The sequence below is a fragment of the Pistacia vera genome, unplaced genomic scaffold (genome assembly GCF_008641045.1).
Source record: "Pistacia vera cultivar Batoury unplaced genomic scaffold, PisVer_v2 Contig352, whole genome shotgun sequence".
Lineage (NCBI taxonomy): Eukaryota > Viridiplantae > Streptophyta > Magnoliopsida > Sapindales > Anacardiaceae > Pistacia > Pistacia vera.
Window position 1 is genome coordinate 179231 of NW_022196171.1, and position 17727 is coordinate 196957.

A 17727-nucleotide genomic window follows, 5' to 3' on the forward strand; every position below is an offset into this window, starting at 1 on the left:
TGGTGGGAGATGAATCCCTAACGCTCACGAATGTTCGCAGGGTGTCGCCATCCCTGATAGCTGCGACCCTAACACTGATATGATCAGAGAGTTGGTCGATCAATGCATCGACCGCAACTTGGGCTACTTCATCCATTTTCTTGCCTTTTGGCCAAGATGAGCTGGACTTACTTCCCTCGGCAATAGCAATCTTGCCCGCAGGAGCAGAATTCTTCTTGGCTAAGTCCTTGGCCATAGACTTCTTTTGGTCGCCAGCCTGCACGACGACCTCTTTGCCCAAGCCAACCTGCTGCTTGACCACTTCTGCTTTCCCGAGCCCCCTTGAGGTGTAAGCCATCGTACTGCTCGAGGTGTCTTCTATTTCCCCGAGCCCCCAGTTAGCTCGGGTGACAACAATCTTTGCACAATTACAATGCCTAATCGCGAGAATATCGGAATTGCATTTCAATTTAATTGTAATCCCTTTATTTTCACTATTTCCTTTGTACAAACTCTGTATATAAACCCCCTCAAACGATGCGGAAGAGGTTGGAAAATATTTCTAGAATTATTATTGTAAACTCTCACAGCAAATACAAAGAACAATGGACTTAGGCTCAAGAGTTCATCTCGCCGAATCACTTTAAAATCCTTTTTGCCATTTACTTTATTGCATCCATTATTCATTCATTGTTGGTTATTCCGTAATCACGCACACACTAGTTTCAATCCAATCTTGCCAAAGTCGATTAGATCACTCTAGTTGGTGTAGATTTCTGTATCAACATATATATATATATATATTGATCTAAAGCCCTTAAAACTATAACATCTTTTGATTGAAGCATGTGAATTCTTTGACATGAATATTTGTGGAAGCTAGCTTGGATTTGGTCTACCCTATTGTCCTTATGGAAAACAAATACAGCACTATAGTTTGCAGGGATATTCTTAACACCCCTAGATTACCTAAAATTATCATTGTTAATATTGGGGATGATATTGCTACTTTATCAAACTTCGGGGGTGTAAAAAATTCTCCATAATTTGCATGTTAAATTAAATTACTCCTTCAATTATATGAGTTTCAATAGATTTATTATCTAAAATATTTACTGGTATTATTTGAAAATAAAAAAATATATATACATTTGGTTAGTTTTGGTTTGACGCAGACTCGCAGAGCGGCAGAGCTTTACTCAAAAGTTTCTACCCTCACGGCCTCACCACCAACATAGTGTAGCAGAGATATTAAATGATCACAACTGCTTTCATGAACTCCATTAATGCACCCTCTCTACCACATTCAATTCAAAAACTCTTTTATAAGTATCTTTACTACATCAGAACTCTTTCGTGTCCAACCAAACCCACAAAGCTCTTCTGTTTCATCTTCTTTCTCTCAACAACACTACTCCTTAACTCCGTCACAATGGCAACCCAAGAAGTGGAGAAGAAATCACAAGACACAGTGAAGGTGAAAGTCACCGGCAAAACCCACGTCAAGCCTGGCAAGATAATAGGAAGAAGAGAATGCCAATTGATCACCTTCGATCTTCCATATCTAGCTTTTTACTACAACCAGAAGCTGCTTCTTTATAAGGGTAACGACGGGTTCGACGCCATGGTTGAGAAACTCAAGGACGGGTTGAAGGTTGTTCTGGAAGAGTTTTATCAGCTGGCTGGGAAACTTGGAAAAGATGAAGAGGGAGTTTTTAGAGTGGAGTATGACGATGAAATGGAGGGCGTTGAGGTGAGTGAAGCGGTGGCTGAAGAGATCGGAGTGGATGATCTGACGGTGGAGGAGGGCACCAACAGTTTGAAGGACTTGATTCCTTACAACAATATCTTGAACTTGGAGGGTCTCCACAGGCCTCTATTGGCAATTCAGGTAAACTAAAAAAAATCTTTTCTTTATACGTAAATGTTGTTTAGTTTCATGTTTTAGTTAATCAATGAATTTCATCTCTTAAACAAATTAAGATTATAATAACTAATCACTGATTAAAGATATCTTTCATCTCATTTAAGACTCTAATTGGCACACTATTTCTGTCTGTGATAAATGAGCTTCTTGGTAAGGTGAAACACCTGTTATGTTAACCATGTGGCCGCCATGCGACTGTTCACAACACTGATTCTGACAAATGTAGTCAAATTTTGTGTATCACAATTATGTCCTACACTTCGAAATTGAAATCCAAATAAGGTCCAACTTCCTATTATCAAAGGCATACATGGTTGGTCCAAATTAAATAAAAATATATAAAAGACAAATTTATAGATTAGGTATGAGTATGTCTGTATTTCTTTTTTTTTTTTTTTTTTGGGTCATCGGAGATATCCGGATCAATTTACGTGCATCTCAACTAATCCCCAGAACCCTGAAATTAACGATCGAGTAAATCATTTTAATGACCACCTCCATTAGTATTTGAGGAAACTCGAACTCAAGAACTCATATTGAACCTCCTTGCTCTTTTACCATTGGACCACCTAGTGGTGGTTTACGAGTATGTCTGTTCTATCAATTTTTTTTTAAGATTCATGTTATGCAAAGAACGTATTATATGAGTATATTTTAATTTATATTTAAGTAATGCATCAGAAACTTATAGTTATGGGTAGTGAATAGTTATAGAACTATGAAGTAGGAGAAGTATAATTTTTAAAGGCATCAGTTTCCAACTTCAACCCAACCCACATCTTAAATACGAAGAAAGTAGTTAGGGACAATTATAGTCGGACCACTATAGCAGGAAAATAACAATTTCATCCCTAAAATTTATAAACATTTAGGACCAAAATGTTACTGAAAATTTTTGTTAAGACTTAAGTTACTTAGACTAGATGTTTGGGATAAAATTGTTATGATCCCGACGATCAGTATAGTCTGGCTCTGAATTGGTGACCCACAATAGGCTGGTCTAGGGTTGGGAACAATTTTAGGGTAGAATTGGAACCGATGGGTACTCGGGTGTCCTTTCCGGAACCAGGCATAACATGGTAGGTTCCGATTTCATAAAATTAGAACCGATACTGTGCAGTTCCGGTTTCGATTCCAAATCAAAGGAACCAAAATGGGAACGGGGAACCAAGACTAAATTGATATAATATTAAAGAATATAGGGTTTTTGATATTTTGCATATCATATAAATATATAAGAGCATCTCCAATGGTGTTCTTTATTTTCATTAATTTTTAAATATAAAAAACAAAATTTGTTTTCAAATCCAATGGACTCTTTAAATTATACTTAATAAATAGGAGAGAGACTTAATAGGAGAGAGAGTTAATAATAAAATGCATAGAAACTTGTAATTTATTAAATAAAATTGGGATAGAGAGTGAAATTTGATTATTTAGATGTAAAGAGTTAAACTCACTCTTTAATTTACATTTAAAGAATAAATAGTCTATTAGACTCTTGTTTTTATGAATAAACTATTTATAATAAAAAGTTTGGGTCATATAATGAGTCCTTTGGAGATGCTCTAAAAAAAATTTGGTTTTTTTATCTTACTATCAAAAGTCTTATTAATTTTCATTAAAAAATCAGTTTTTCAAAATATACTTATTAATATTTAAGTTTTACTTATTACTTGATTAAAAAATTAATATGCATTAAGATATTTACGTTAAATAATAGCTTTTAAATGTTTATTATCGGTGAAAACAAACAATTAAATATTTATAATCAAGTATCAAGCATCAAGTAAATATAAACAAATATATTATTTAATATTTTACACTTAATTGTTAAGGGTGTAATTATAATTTTATAAGAGTTTATTTATCATTTTTTTTAAAATAAGGTTAATTGATATTTTCCAGAGTACCCAGAACTGGAATCGTGGTTCCGATTCTAATTTCAAATCAAAGGAACTGATCGATTCCAGTTTCGAATGCTTTGATTTTGGGCGGGTACCCAGACCTGCCCACCCCTAGGCTGGTCCATTATGATTTCACCCCATTTATTGCTGATTTAAAGTTTAAACCATTGGATTTGGATCCTATAAAATCCTCACTATCATTTTCCTTTTAATGCTTTAATTCGTTAGTTTTCAATCATGTGAGCCGTCCGATGTTGATCTACGTTTATCCTGTGGCCACTAACATTTTATCTTTATCATGACCCCACAGCTAACTAAACTTAAGGATGGACTTGCAATTGGATGCGCCTTCAATCACGCGATCCTCGATGGCACTTCCACGTGGCATTTCATGAGCTCATGGGCCCAGATATGCAGTGGCTGTCCCTCAATTTCAGTCCTACCCTTTCTGGAGCGTACGAAAACTCGCGACACGCGCGTGAAGCTGGACCTCACACTTCCCCCTAACCCAAATGCTGACGGTGAGGCCAAGGTGGACCCACAGCTCAGAGAGAGACTATTCAAATTCTCAGAGGAAGCCATTGACAAAATCAAATCAAAAGTCAACTCTAACCCTCCATCGGACGGCTCAAAACCATTCTCAACATTTCAATCACTCTCTGTGCATATCTGGCGCCACGTCACCCATGCACGTAACCTGAAACCAGAAGACTACACAGTCTTCACAGTGTTTGCTGATTGCCGGAAACGTGTGGACCCACCAATGCCCGAGAGTTACTTCGGAAACCTAATCCAGGCAATATTCACCGTCACGGCAGCAGGATTATTATCCGGGAATCCTCCGGAATTCGGTGCAGGTATGATACAAAAGGCTATAGAAATGCATAATGCGAAGGCTATTGACGAACGTAACAAAGAGTGGGAGAAAGCACCAAAGATCTTTCAGTTCAAGGATGCTGGAGTGAACTGCGTGGCGATGGGGAGCTCTCCGAGGTTTAAGGTTTACGATGTGGATTTTGGGTGGGGGAAACCAGAGAGTGTGAGGAGTGGATCGAATAACAGGTTTGATGGGATGGTGTATTTGTACCAGGGGAAGAGTGGAGGGAGAAGCATCGATGTGGAGATTACGTTGGAAACCGGTGCTCTGGAGAGGCTCGAGAAGGATAAGGAGTTTCTCATGGAGGTTTAATAATGTTTAGACAATATTTCAATTTGCATGAGAATTGAGATACCCAGTCTAAGTTTATTTGTTGTTTGTTTAATTAAGCTACGTTGTTTTTGCATTGACTTTTGCCATTTTTTACGTCTAGGGTTTGGTTATGATTGGAGTCTGAGTGTCTCTTTTGAGCTAAGTTTCATATATGGATGTTTTATTGTGTTGGCTTCATAATAGTAATAATAATATTAATATGATTTATCAACCCAAAAAATTAAATAGAATAGTACTCTTATCAATATTTCAACTTTTTTTTTTTTTTTTTTTTCCGTTTTATATTACAAATTCGCTATTTTCTTATATGCTAACATCATGATCATGATATTCGTATATTAAGGAGTGAATAATATTAAGGAGATCGTGGGCGTCGAAATTTTGAGGATATGTGGGTGCCGTAAGTTTGCATTGGCCATGTTCGTGGGGACAGCTAATTTCAGGTGGTTTCCCGACACTGAAGTTAGCGTCGAAGAATGCATCCATGTACCAACGCATTTTAGGTCCTTTTTTCGCCCACACGACTACGCATCGGCGTAGTCTAAGAACTTCGACATCAACTCCTCGTATCGGAAAGATGCATCAGAGGATACATATTTTCCGGAAGTGATTTGATGGCATTATCAAGCCATTATTATTACTTGCATATATTTGTAAGTAGCAAGAACATATACTCTATACATCAACAGCCATCGTGATGACCATTCATTATTTACATCTGCCTCTCTCTCACAACTATTGCCAGTTAACATACCAACCGATACTAGCTTTAATTTGGCTGCCATTAATTGTAAAATAAAACAGGCTGCCATTAATTGTACAATAAAACATATATATTAAAAGAAAAATGGGATGGTGAGAGCTAGAGCCCCAGTGCCATAGACTTACAGTTACAGGCTTAATGAATACTGATAGTACAATTTTCTAAGATTTATTCCACAGAATAAAGAGGGTACATGTCTCCTAACAGCCCAAAATAGGACGTTCCATTGCCCAAATCTGTTTACCTAACTTCGAGATATGTCAATCTTTTAAATGTCCAAAACACCTTTGACTGATTTACTCCTAATTTCACAAGTTTTTTTGTTAAAATGATTTGTGTCAACTTATCATATAATTATTGTAGGGTTAAATGTTAGTACAATATATATATTTTTTTTTTAATTAGGAGGGGTGTCTGGATTAACTTGTGCATACCTCAATTAATTCTTAGGGCGCTAGAAATATTGACCTTTAAGAACTGTAATGGTCACTCCTATTAATGTTTGAGAGACTCGAACTCAGAAGCTCATAGAATCTTATTGTACTCTTTTACCATCAAGTCACATAGTGGTGGTTAATATTAATGCATTATTAATAATGGAACGGATGCTACTCTAGCGGGTGGGCCATGATTTAAAAAAAATATATATTAATATGTACAATTTCTGGATTTTAGCCTACCCTAATAGAAATATTAATGGATACAAATATTAATTTGTAATTAGTTTTTAATTTGAATCACCCTAACAGAAACTTCTGGATCCTCCCCTGACTAACTACTATATAAGTTGGTATAGCACATTTTAAAGTGATTACAAAAAGTTAGGGTAATCCTAAACAATCGAAGTAAATATTTTGTTTTCTTACTTTTGTTATGAATAATATTATTCATCAAAATTTTGTAAGTGAGTTGACATTATATTAGTGGAATATATAGATTATATTATTAGGAGATATCTACCACTAAAACAATGACTTGTATACAAAATTTGGGACATATTATTATACTACTCTTTTGTTGATGCACATGGGCTGGATCAAAATTCAGAAATATCCAGATCTAGCCCAATTAATACAGCCCAAATCCAGCCCAACCCAACCCAATCCAACCATTTGGATCTGTGTATGGGTTGGTGTAAATACGCACCAGGCTTACTTCAAAGATCTCCACCGTCAATTTGCTGCAAAACATGATATTCCACTTCTGTAGAACAAGTGAAATTGAATACAAGTGCGTTTTCTCTAACCTTAAACCTATATGCAGAGGTTTCTCCGTTTTCTGGGAAAATGTAAGATACTTCCCTCTATACTTGTATCGTATTTACAGTTCTTATGAAGCTTGAAAACACTCATCCCGTTACTCTTTGACAATAGTTTTAGGGTTTTTGTGGTTTTATTTATGTGGGTTTTTGATTTGGTCAAATATATTCAATTTTGACTTGGTGGGTATCTGTAATTTGTCAAATGATTCGTATATTGTATTCAAATGGGTTGTCCAGAATGCTTAGGCCTCCACTCCACGGATTGAAATGCCGAGTTTCTGTTAGTTTTTATTAAATTTAGTGTGTTACTGCAGCTATCATATGGAGTTTATGTTAGCCTTTTTATTATTTTCATGACGTGAGAATTTGCTTGTATTTTTTTGGGTTTAAAGTTAGTCTTAAGTAGATAGGTTTATTTCTTGACAATATTCTCCTTTGGTTTTGTACTATTTCACGCAAAATGTTGCTTGCACAGAAAAAAGTTGTAGGTGGCTTTGTGAGCATTATTTTTGAATAACCAAATTTCATGTCAAACAAAGAACAACGCTCTCAAGATCTGATTCTTGTTTAATCTTCTTTTTCACATTTGAGTTTTGAATTTGTTTTGACCAAAATCTATGTTCTGACGAATCCTTGGATTGTTATTGTTATTTTTTAGTTTCAGTGGATGAAAATAGAACAACATTGTGTATCTTGAACTTTTTCATAGTGTGCTGGTTTCAGCTTTATCTATTGGTAGAGTTTAGGATGGGAGTAAACGGCATGAATTTGCTATTGAGTTCATATTTCCACTTCGATGACTATTTCAGTGTGTCAACTAAAAACACCCACCTCTTTTATAGAGTAAAGGTTTGTTTGTGTACCTCTAGTGGTGAGTTTTGTTTCCTAAGCAGAATTTGATTATGTACAATTGGGGTTTTGAATCATGTTTCTATGATGGTGATTTTCTTAAACTGGAGTCTGGTAATTATTCTAGCGTATCATGGTCTCATTCTTTTGAGGGATAAGAAAAAATGAAACTTTTCTCTATTGTCTAGTAGTTTCAAGTTCCATCCATCTCTGATGAATCTTTTCTACATTATTGTTTTCATTTATTGTTCTGTTCAACATTCTAAACTCTGCTAATGTTGCAATTTTTATAAATTTCTGAATTCATATAATTATTTTTTCTTGTATATGTAATTTTTCATGGTTTCATGTATTCAGTTGTGGTTTTGTGATTTCAGCTGCTGGGTTTCATCTAAAAGCACATTAATTTTCAGATAATCTTCATTTTGATTGAGCTTGCAGTGCTGCTGCTGGAACTAATTTTTTTTTGTATGTAAATCATTAATTAATCTGCTGAAGTATGTAATCCTTTTTGCTATTCGTTTATGTTGGTTAATATTTTTCTAGATATGTGATCAAATTTTATGTCTATTAAACCATGAGTGAAAGACACAACTTTAGATTATTGAACTAAAAGTTAGCATGATGTTTGCGGCATTTATCGCAGGAACATATTTTATTGTTTTTTTTTTCTTCATTCCGATCAAAATGTAGCATGTTAGTTATATGATTTATAGTGAGTGCTTCTTGTTTTCACTATTTTTCCCTGGTTAAGCATATATGAATAAAAGAAAATAAAAACTAAATAAAAATATCTTTTGCTAGGGGTTTGTGTTTCTTATTTCTTCATAAATCATTAGTAGGTTGGGTTGTTTGTTGCTTGATAGAGTATGAGAGAATATGTGTGTGTGTTATTAACTTTTGATTATATGATATGAGATCTATTTTGTTAATCTAAAAGGAAAATGAAAGGACAGTCGACGCTAAATGAATTCCAAGTTGGTTCCAAATAAAATTTGGATCAAATGGAATCCAATATACTGAATTTAATTGCAGATAAGATAAGTAGAATCTTAAATTCAAATCCATGCCATCCTGAAGCTGCTTTATATTTTTTATACCATATTATAAGCTCTGGAAAAATGGATTATCCTCTGTTTCATAGCAGATGTTCTTATAGGAGATTTTCAGCTTAAAGTTTTGATGTACTAGTTCCTAAGGGAACTCAACAATGCCTCTTAGAATGTTTGGCTTAATCACTTCCTGTGCGTACTCATTTTTTCGATATGTTTTCAGGATGATTTATGTGAACAGTTAGCTGTCATATTGAAACAAACCCCATCCATCTGATTAACCATAGACTAATAAATTGTTGAGGGCATTGAAATGGGTTCACCTGAGCGTAGTCGGAGTTCTGCAAAACGAGACACAGAGGATGGCCTGGATGTGAAGAACAATCGAGACAGGGATAATGAGGAATGGGAGGGCAATGATAAGAGAAAGCATAGGTCAAGCAAGTCTAGAAAGCCTAGCAATGGAGAAGAAACTGAAGGATTAGATGGCAGTGGAAGAAGGAGAAGTTCCGGTGATAGAAATGAGACTCGTAAGAGGTCAGGTGGCTCTAGCAGAGCAGACAGTGATGAAGATGAATATGACACAAGAAAAGAGCAGCGTTCCAAGCAGATTAAGAAAAAACAAGAGGAGAGTTCCTTGGAACAATTGAGCAGTTGGTACCAGGATGGAGAAGTAGATAACAGGAAAGATGGTGGGGACAAGTCTGGGAGTAGAGGGCACAGTCGGGCTGATGAAAGTGAGAGAAGAAAAACAACTTCAAAGTTCTCAGAGCATGAGAGCTCCCGAAGTGGAAATAAAAGCAAGGATGAAAGATCACATGATGGAGAGTCTGAAAAATCATTGGATAAAGATTCAAGGTACTCAGAAAGAAGGGAAAGTGGACGAGAGAAGGTTCATGATTCTTCTGATCTGGGAAGAAATTCAAGGAGAAGATGGGATGAGTCTGATGCTCTTAGGAAAGCTGAAGAAAATCACCACGAAAGAGTTGATCTGAGAAGTGGAAAGGCTTCTGATACCAAGTATGAGAGTTCTAAAGACAGGAGTGCATCTGCCAGACATGAGTCAATTGAGAGTAAAAGCAGGGGTTTAGATTCAAACAGCGAGAAAGTTATCAAATCCAACAACAGAGAAGAGAGAAGGGTTGATACTGAGAAGAATAAGAGTAAAGGCAGGTCAGAAGCTTTGGAAGAAGAAATTAGGGATAGTCCTATTCATCATGAAGACAGATCAGGTAGGGATAAGAGTGAGAAGAGTAGACAGCAAAGAACTCCAACTGGTCGGGATGTTGGTGAAGGACGTGAAAGGTCTTCCAATAAGGATGATGATGGAAATGCTTGGATGAAACGCTCTAACAGGTCCAGGACTCCTGAAAGGAGTGGGAGACGTCATCCAGAATCAGAACACTCTGAGGTGGATTTTGAAAGAAGCAATGATATAAAGCGGAAGGAAATAGAAAAAGATAGTAACAGGGACGAGAGATCAAAAGCCAGAGACGATAGTTGGAGTGACAAGAATAGGGATCGGGAAGGTTCAAAAGAGAATTGGAAAAGAAGGCAATCCAGTAGTAATGATAAAGAGTCAAAAGATGGGGATATTTTTTATGATCGTGGCAGAGAGTGGGAGTTACCAAGGCATGGTCGTGATCGGAATGATCATGAAAGGCCTCATGGCCGTTCAGGTAACAGAAAAGATGGGAGTAGGGGTGAAGCTGTGAAGACATCATCGAATTTTGGAATTTCAAACGAGAATTACGATGTGATAGAGATCCAAACCAAGCCTCTTGATTATGGAAGAGCAGAGTCTGGGCCCAACTTTTCTCGGAGATCTGAAGTTGGTCATCAATCTGATGTTCAATTGGCTCCAAACGAACAAGAGTGGGCCTATATGCGTGAAGATCGAGCAAAAAGGACTGACGTGCATGGATCTGGACATTCAGGTGAAGATTCAAGGGACAGATATGTGGACGATGGACGGGATACAAATTCATGGAGGGATGATATTGATTATCAGGGAGGGAAAGGAAGAGGCCAGAAAGGTGCTCTGCCTGGTCGTAATGCAGGTTCTGCTAGTGGTTCACAGCCTCCATATGGAAACCAGGAGGCTGGGTCTTTTGGTAGAGGTCCTCCACAGGGAGTGAAAGGGAGCAGGGCAGGGAGAGGAGGAAGGGGCAGGCCTACTGGGAGAGACAATCAACAGGTGGGAGTTCCATTGCCTATCATGGGATCACATTTTGGGCTTGGAATGCCACCGCCTGGATCAATGCAGCCTCTTACCCCTGCTCCTGGTCCTCCAATAAACCCTAGTGTCTTCATTCCTCCTTTTCCAACTCCTGTTGTTTGGCCTGGGCCTCGAGGAGTTGATATGAATATGCTAGGTGTTCCACCTAGTCTCTCTCCTGTTCCTCCTGGACCATCAGGGCCACGATTTCCTCCTAACATAGGCACTCCAGCAAACCCTGGTATGTACTTTAATCAAACAGGTCCTGGAAGAGGAGGTCCTCCTAGCATATCTGGGCCGGGCTTTAATGCTGCTGGACCAATTGTACGAGGTACACCACCTGATAAACCCTCAGGAGGTTGGGCTCCTCCCAGAACTGGTGGAACCACAGGTAAAGCTCCTTCCAGAGGAGAGCAGAATGATTACTCACAGAATTTTGTTGACACTGGCATGCGACCCCAAAATTTCATCCGGGAACTAGAACTTACAAATGTTGTGGAGGATTACCCCAAGCTAAGGGAGCTTATACAAAAGAAGGATGAGATTGTGTCTAAATCTGCTACTGCACCCATGTATTTCAAATGTGACCTGCGTGAATTTGAGCTGTCCCCTGAGTTCTTTGGTTCCAAGTTTGATGTTATTCTTGTAGACCCACCTTGGGAGGAATATGTTCATCGAGCTCCTGGTGTTGCTGACCATATGGAGTACTGGACATTTGAAGAAATACTTAATTTAAAGATTGAGGTAATCTGTTTGCATAAAAGTTTTCTTTGCACTGTCCTTTGCAATAAGAAATTAATATTTTGTCTTTACATTTACGTTTATGACTCTAATATTATTACTATCAAAGCATTGATTTTAATATGTTTACATCATTGATGAATGAATAATAGGTTGATTATGTTGGTGATCTTGTATGTGTTCCTTTTCCTGATAAATGCCATCTTTCTGAGACTTTTGACCAAATATTTATTTATTTTCAGGCTATAGCAGATACACCTTCTTTTATCTTCCTTTGGGTGGGTGATGGTGTAGGGCTTGAGCAGGGTCGTCAGTGCTTGAAGAAGGTATATGATTAAGACTTCTAAATTAGAAAGTGGATTAAATATTCATCTCTTAATTTGTAATAAGAATCATATACTGTAATGTGCAATAATGCCTCAGATAATATTAACTCTTTCTTTGTACTGCAGTGGGGGTTTCGGAGGTGTGAGGATATTTGTTGGGTGAAGACAAACAAAAATAATGCAACTCCAGGGTTGCGGCATGGTCATACTTTGTTTCAGCACTCTAAGGTTTGGTAGAATATTTTTTCTGTGTTGTGGACGTCTAAGCTTCATCATAATAATTTACCTATATTCCTGTTAGTTTAAGGAATGCTTTGCAAATTCATCTTCTGTTTTCTTAAGCTTTTCTTTGTTTGACATTATGATTAAGGAACACTGCTTGATGGGTATAAAAGGAACTGTCCGCCGCAGTACTGATGGTCATATAATCCACGCCAACATTGACACTGATGTCATTATTGCTGAGGAGCCTCCTTATGGTTAGTAATGTCTCAAAATCTTAGACACTGATGATTGGAATATGCATTTACTTGCTAGTCTTTCACGTGTGAAAGATATTTCCCTTAATCTATTGTGGTTTTACTATTAGTATTATTTTTTAGGTGTATAAGGTTCAAATAAAAATCATGTGATCTTCTCCATGTGAAAATCTATGTTTCTCTGCTTTTTTTTTTTTTTTTAATTAAACTTTGAAGGAAATACAAAACCAAAATGAAAATAGGAAGATTTAACAGTTTCCACCCTTGAGCATGAGGAATTTTTGTTTTTGGTGTAGGACATTTGGATTGTGTGTAATTTATATGGGTTTTACGTTGTTGTTCATTATCAACATAGATAACAGGGTAATTCATTTTGGTACATGTGTTTTGTAAAATAAAGGTGATACAATGGTCAATTATAGCTAAGATTTTCTTTTCTGGAAAAAGATAATATTCCTTACTGCTAAGGTTTATGCCTGTGGAATTGTAGGTTCAACTCGAAAGCCTGAGGATATGTATCGGATCATTGAGCATTTTGCCCTGGGCCGCAGAAGGCTTGAGCTCTTTGGTGAAGACCACAATATCCGAGCTGGTTGGCTGACTGTTGGTAATGGCATATCATCGTCAAACTTTAACAAAGAGGTAATTTATCGTTTGACAACATAATATCGTCAGTTGGAGTTCTTTAATTGATTATTGTTTAGGCCTCTTTTATTAAACTGAGGACAGATAATTGGACACTTCTACCAGCTAATGCAGCATTAATAATCCTCGTTTATTTCTAGATTAAGAATAGTTTTTTTTTTTTTTTTTTTTTTTTTTTTTGAGATTTTTATCATGTTCTGTAATGAAAACATTTTCTAGAGAGTAAGAGAAAGGGTGTTAGTCTGAGAAGCATTCTTGTTTATATATGTGACAACAACTGAAAACATCTATGCTTTGTGCATGCAATGTCATAGTATTTTGGTACCTCTGATAGTAGGCAGTACATGCACAAGTCAACCAAATGATGTGCATTTCAAGTCAGATTATTCTTTGAGATATCATCTGTCAAATCAAAAGACTAGAATCCTAAATTTGCTTATGATTGTTCTAAGTTCAGTTTTTTTTTTTTTTTTTTTTTTCTTTAAAAAGAGAATTCTTGACCAGACGAATTTGGGTTATGTTGCAGGCATACATCAGAAACTTTGCAGACAAAGATGGAAAAGTTTGGCAAGGAGGGGGCGGACGAAATCCACCCCCTGAGGCACCTCATCTTGTCATTACAACCCCTGAAATAGAGTCTCTTCGTCCCAAGTCACCAATGAAGAACCAGCAGCAGCAGTCAACCTCCATTTCTGTGACACCTATCAATTCCTCAAGTAGAAGGGCAGCCGGAAATTCTCCGCAGAATACAGGTGGTCTTGGCTTAAATCAAGAAGCCTCTAGCTCTAACCCTTCTACTCCGGTTCCATGGGCTTCGCCTATGGAGGGATTTAGAGGACGGGATATCGGCAATATGCCTTCTGAGGATAAGTATTTTGATATTTATGGGTATACTGGGCAGGCAAGTGGTGATTACCCAGATTTTGACTCTCAGAGACCATTGAATTTGTTGTAACTAAAATTTTCATCATTAATCATTTATTTTCCCGCCTTGAAATATAATGAAAAGAGAATGTCTTTTGTTTCTCAGTGCGTTTGATAGTCTACACAACATGACAACAAAAAACCCAAAAATGAGAAATAAGAGCATCTCTAATGGTAATCTTTATTTTGAAGAGTATTTTTCATATAAATAAAGAGTATTTTTATTAATTTTTAAATATAAAAAATACAATTTTTATTTAAATCTAATAGGTTTGTTAAATTTAATGAAGATGTTCTTTATTTTTAAGAAAGAGATTTAATAGAATAAAAAATTAATAAATAAAACGTATAAAAATTTACAATTTATTAGTTAAAATTAAGATAGAGAATGAAATTTGACTTTTTAAATATGGAGAGTCAAACCCATTCTCTAATTTATATTTTAAAGATAAAGAATTTATTGAACTCTTATTTTTATGGATAGACTCTTTATTATAAAAAATTTAGACCATATAAAGAATTATTTGAAAATGTTTTAAGTCTAAAAACTCCGATGAATTACATGATCAGAAGGACTCAGTTTATAACATACTGTAATGGAGATCTTTCGGTATTTGAAACCAAAAGTAAAATACGAATTAAGGTTGTCTTGTTACTACAAACCTGATTTCTGAAATTTTCTTTGAAAGTTGATCAACAAATTCGCAGAAGTACAAACAATAGTTGTGTATTATTCATTACTTTTAAATTGAAATAGGCATAAGCATTCCTCAAGAAAAGAAACAAGAATAATTCAGTCCTCCGGATGCAACATTCCTCTCCAGTAATGGTACTTCACACTAAATCATCTTCTACGTGAATCCAGGAACAGCCTGAACTTGCCAGTTAACAAAAAATTTCTAAGGACTACCCTATATGCATGTGCTAGAAATTGAAAAAAAAAAATTTAAAGTACAAAAAAGGTGGGTGGCAGAAATCAGGAATAGTATAGAATTTCTTTCATTTATCATTTTAATGAGCTTTACTGGCTCGCTTTAGAGATTCTTAAGGATGGACAGCTCACTAGAAAATTCTCTTGTTTTCATCTCCTTCAAGATGTTTCATGTCTATATCTCAGGCTTTTGGGGTGGTGGCGTTGTACCAGCAGTTTCTTTAACAGTAGCTGTTATCAGAACATACATCGATGTTACCAAGACTTGATTGACATAGAGATAGAGAGAGAGCAAGAGATATTAACAAATGATATACCTTGAGGCTGATTTTGCGGTTCAGGTGAGCTTTCCCCCTGAGGAGGTGACTGCACCTGTTGTTGGGCTGCAGATGCCTTCAGCTGCTCTTCCGTGACTTTTAAGTAATCTTCAGTGGTGTATGCTGCCTTTTGGGATGGAGAAACATCTGCAAATTTAGACAAAATAAATGAATTCACCATAATTCTTTTAAACATTTAGACAGTCATGGAGTGTTTAGGGCAGAAAGAAGAGACTTATACTGGGCAATCAGAATACAAAACAGAACACTACAGGCATGCGGAGAGCAAAAGTTTCCAATAGCTATTTATCTATGCAAAAGATCAATCAGGTACAATATCATACAGAACTACGCAACCATAAATAACTATAACATTATGACTACATCTAGCATCATGTTAATTATTTCTTGGCTGTTAAGGAAATTATTTACTGGACCAGTAAAATTTATTGACAAATGTATTACTATAGATGACCATAACCAAAGGTTTCTAAACTTTTTTGCCGGAGATTTTTATCCAGTCAAGTATTACGAGCATTTCATGAAACATAAATTGTATTAGAGTCCAAAAGTGTGGCTAAATTGTATCAAAATCCAAAAGCAAAGCCAAAAACTTGACTCTACAGACCCCTTTGCCTAAGCAACATCTGTCTAAATCAAATTTTGGTATAGATTACTTCAGCCTGGATAATTTGTTCTCAATCTTTACATTTACAATTTTTTTTTTTTTCTTGATATCCAAAAGTCCCTTGACCTTCTCCGTTATTCTCCAAGCTTTAAGTCAAGGACTACTCCCAAAGCCCTATAAACTTAGTAGCAAGAAACATGCTGGATACAATTATATCCCCAAGTAGGTGGCCTCAAGGGATTTTAACCTCAGCCCTCTTGGCAAAACTAAGGTGCTTAGCCACTCAACCTACCCCTTTGGGTTCAATTTTTACATGCTCTTAAAGATATTTGACATTATGGAATAATGTTGATAACAGGGGAAGAAAGATAAGCAAATACAATTTAAATGATAACATGAGGTCTCTTATGACATCAATGTTTAGTAGTTGAATGAAGTATTTGAAGATCAAACAAGGGGTTGAATTGAAATATTTCAGTATTTTATGATACAAAAGTTCTAAAGATTGCACCTTGAAACTTCTCAAGTCAACAGAACTTCCTAGTTTAAGACAGATTTACAGGCAGAATAAAAATCAAAAGGATAAACAATAAAGTCAACTAATTATTTCACAAAATAAAAAAAAAAAAAAATCTGACGGGTAATATCACTCACTGCGGTCAACAACAGTCTGAGAATCGTCCGTGCTGGCAACTGGTGGAGGAGTTGAGACAGTGTTGATAGTGCTAGAGTTGTTTAAGTTTTGCGTTGAACCCGGAATATCATCAAGTCCAATATTAAGAGCATTCTCTTAATGGTTCTATGTGACAAACAACTGAAAACATCTATGCTTTGTGCATGCAATGTCATAGTATTTTGGTACCTCTGATGAGTAGGCAGTACATGCACAACTCAACCAAATGATGTGCATTTCAAGTCAGATTATTCTTTGAGATATCATCTGTCAAATCAAAAGAAGCTAGAATCCTAAATTCTTGCTTATGATTGTTCTAAGTTCAGTTGTTTTTTTTTTTTTTTTCCCTTTAAAAAGAGAATTCTTGACCAGACGAATTTGGGTTATGTTGCAGGCATACATCAGAAACTTTGCAGACAAAGATGGAAAAGTTTGGCAAGGAGGGGGCGGACGAAATCCACCCCCTGAGGCACCTCATCTTGTCATTACAACCCCTGAAATAGAGTCTCTTCGTCCCAAGTCACCAATGAAGAACCAGCAGCAGCAGTCAACCTCCATTTCTGTGACACCTATCAATTCCTCAAGTAGAAGGGCAGCCGGAAATTCTCCGCAGAATACAGGTGGTCTTGGCTTAAATCAAGAAGCGTCTAGCTCTAACCCTTCTACTCCGGTTCCATGGGCTTCGCCTATGGAGGGATTTAGAGGACGGGATATCGGCAATATGCCTTCTGAGGATAAGTATTTTGATATTTATGGGTATACTGGGCAGGCAAGTGGTGATTACCCAGATTTTGAATCTCAGAGACCATTGAATTTGTTGTAACTAAAATTTTCATCATTAATCATTTATTTTCCCGCTTTGAAATATAACGAAAAGAGAATGTCTTTTGTTTCTCA

At 36.4% G+C, this 17727-nt stretch overlaps 4 protein-coding genes across 6 annotated transcripts; 3 read left to right on the plus strand and 1 right to left on the minus strand.

Annotated features, from left to right (window-relative positions):
- Positions 1 to 1411: 1411 nt before the first annotated feature.
- LOC116139599 (BAHD acyltransferase DCR-like) lies at positions 1412 to 5139 on the plus strand. The gene is made up of 2 exons (XM_031425278.1): positions 1412 to 1870; positions 4124 to 5139. Exons 1-2 carry the CDS (start codon positions 1412 to 1414, stop codon positions 5000 to 5002), a joined length of 1338 nt encoding a protein of 445 aa, XP_031281138.1. The 3' UTR covers positions 5003 to 5139.
- A 1841-nt stretch (positions 5140 to 6980) lies between these two features.
- LOC116139540 (N6-adenosine-methyltransferase non-catalytic subunit MTB) lies at positions 6981 to 14312 on the plus strand. 3 transcript variants are annotated; one of them, XM_031425199.1, is made up of 7 exons: positions 6981 to 7074; positions 9172 to 11910; positions 12150 to 12233; positions 12360 to 12461; positions 12604 to 12712; positions 13203 to 13354; positions 13884 to 14312. In XM_031425199.1, exons 2-7 carry the CDS (start codon positions 9262 to 9264, stop codon positions 14310 to 14312), a joined length of 3525 nt encoding a protein of 1174 aa, XP_031281059.1. In that variant the 5' UTR covers positions 6981 to 7074; positions 9172 to 9261. The 3 variants fall into 3 exon arrangements, with proteins under 3 accessions (XP_031281059.1, XP_031281061.1, XP_031281060.1); XM_031425200.1 differs by lacking the exon at positions 6981 to 7074 and having other exon boundaries at positions 8604 to 11910; XM_031425201.1 differs by lacking the exons at positions 13203 to 13354; positions 13884 to 14312 and having other exon boundaries at positions 12604 to 12717.
- A 675-nt stretch (positions 14313 to 14987) lies between these two features.
- LOC116139581 (sec-independent protein translocase protein TATB, chloroplastic-like) lies at positions 14988 to 17041 on the minus strand. Its single transcript, XM_031425253.1, has 4 exons — positions 17020 to 17041; positions 16812 to 16946; positions 15530 to 15676; positions 14988 to 15443 (listed from the first exon to the last, which is right to left on the minus strand). The coding sequence occupies exons 1-4, from the start codon at positions 17039 to 17041 to the stop codon at positions 15388 to 15390; spliced, it is 360 nt and encodes a 119-aa protein (XP_031281113.1). The 3' UTR covers positions 14988 to 15387.
- Positions 17042 to 17190: 149 nt separating this feature from the next.
- LOC116139542 lies at positions 17191 to 17727 on the plus strand. The gene has a single exon (XM_031425202.1). The coding sequence runs from the start codon at positions 17216 to 17218 to the stop codon at positions 17651 to 17653; it is 438 nt and encodes a 145-aa protein (XP_031281062.1). The 5' UTR covers positions 17191 to 17215; the 3' UTR covers positions 17654 to 17727.

Bases quoted from the DNA above. Each gene is read 5' to 3' on its own strand.
- LOC116139542 (XM_031425202.1), top strand. From the start codon at position 17,216: ATGTTGCAGGCATACATCAGAAACTTTGCAGACAAAGATGGAAAAGTT.
- LOC116139599 (XM_031425278.1), top strand. From the start codon at position 1,412: ATGGCAACCCAAGAAGTGGAGAAGAAATCACAAGACACAGTGAAGGTG. The intron at 1,871-4,123 runs GTAAACTAAAAA...ATGACCCCACAG, and splicing joins GGCCTCTATTGGCAATTCAG to CTAACTAAACTTAAGGATGG.
- LOC116139540 (XM_031425199.1), top strand. From the start codon at position 9,262: ATGGGTTCACCTGAGCGTAGTCGGAGTTCTGCAAAACGAGACACAGAG. The intron at 12,234-12,359 runs GTATATGATTAA...TTTGTACTGCAG, and splicing joins GTCGTCAGTGCTTGAAGAAG to TGGGGGTTTCGGAGGTGTGA. The intron at 12,462-12,603 runs GTTTGGTAGAAT...ATTATGATTAAG, and splicing joins CTTTGTTTCAGCACTCTAAG to GAACACTGCTTGATGGGTAT.
- LOC116139581 (XM_031425253.1), bottom strand. From the start codon at position 17,041: ATGTACTGCCTACTCATCAGAG. The intron at 16,947-17,019 runs GTACCAAAATAC...AGAACCATTAAG, and splicing joins GTACTGCCTACTCATCAGAG to AGAATGCTCTTAATATTGGA. The intron at 15,677-16,811 runs GTGAGTGATATT...CTAAATTTGCAG, and splicing joins TCAGACTGTTGTTGACCGCA to ATGTTTCTCCATCCCAAAAG.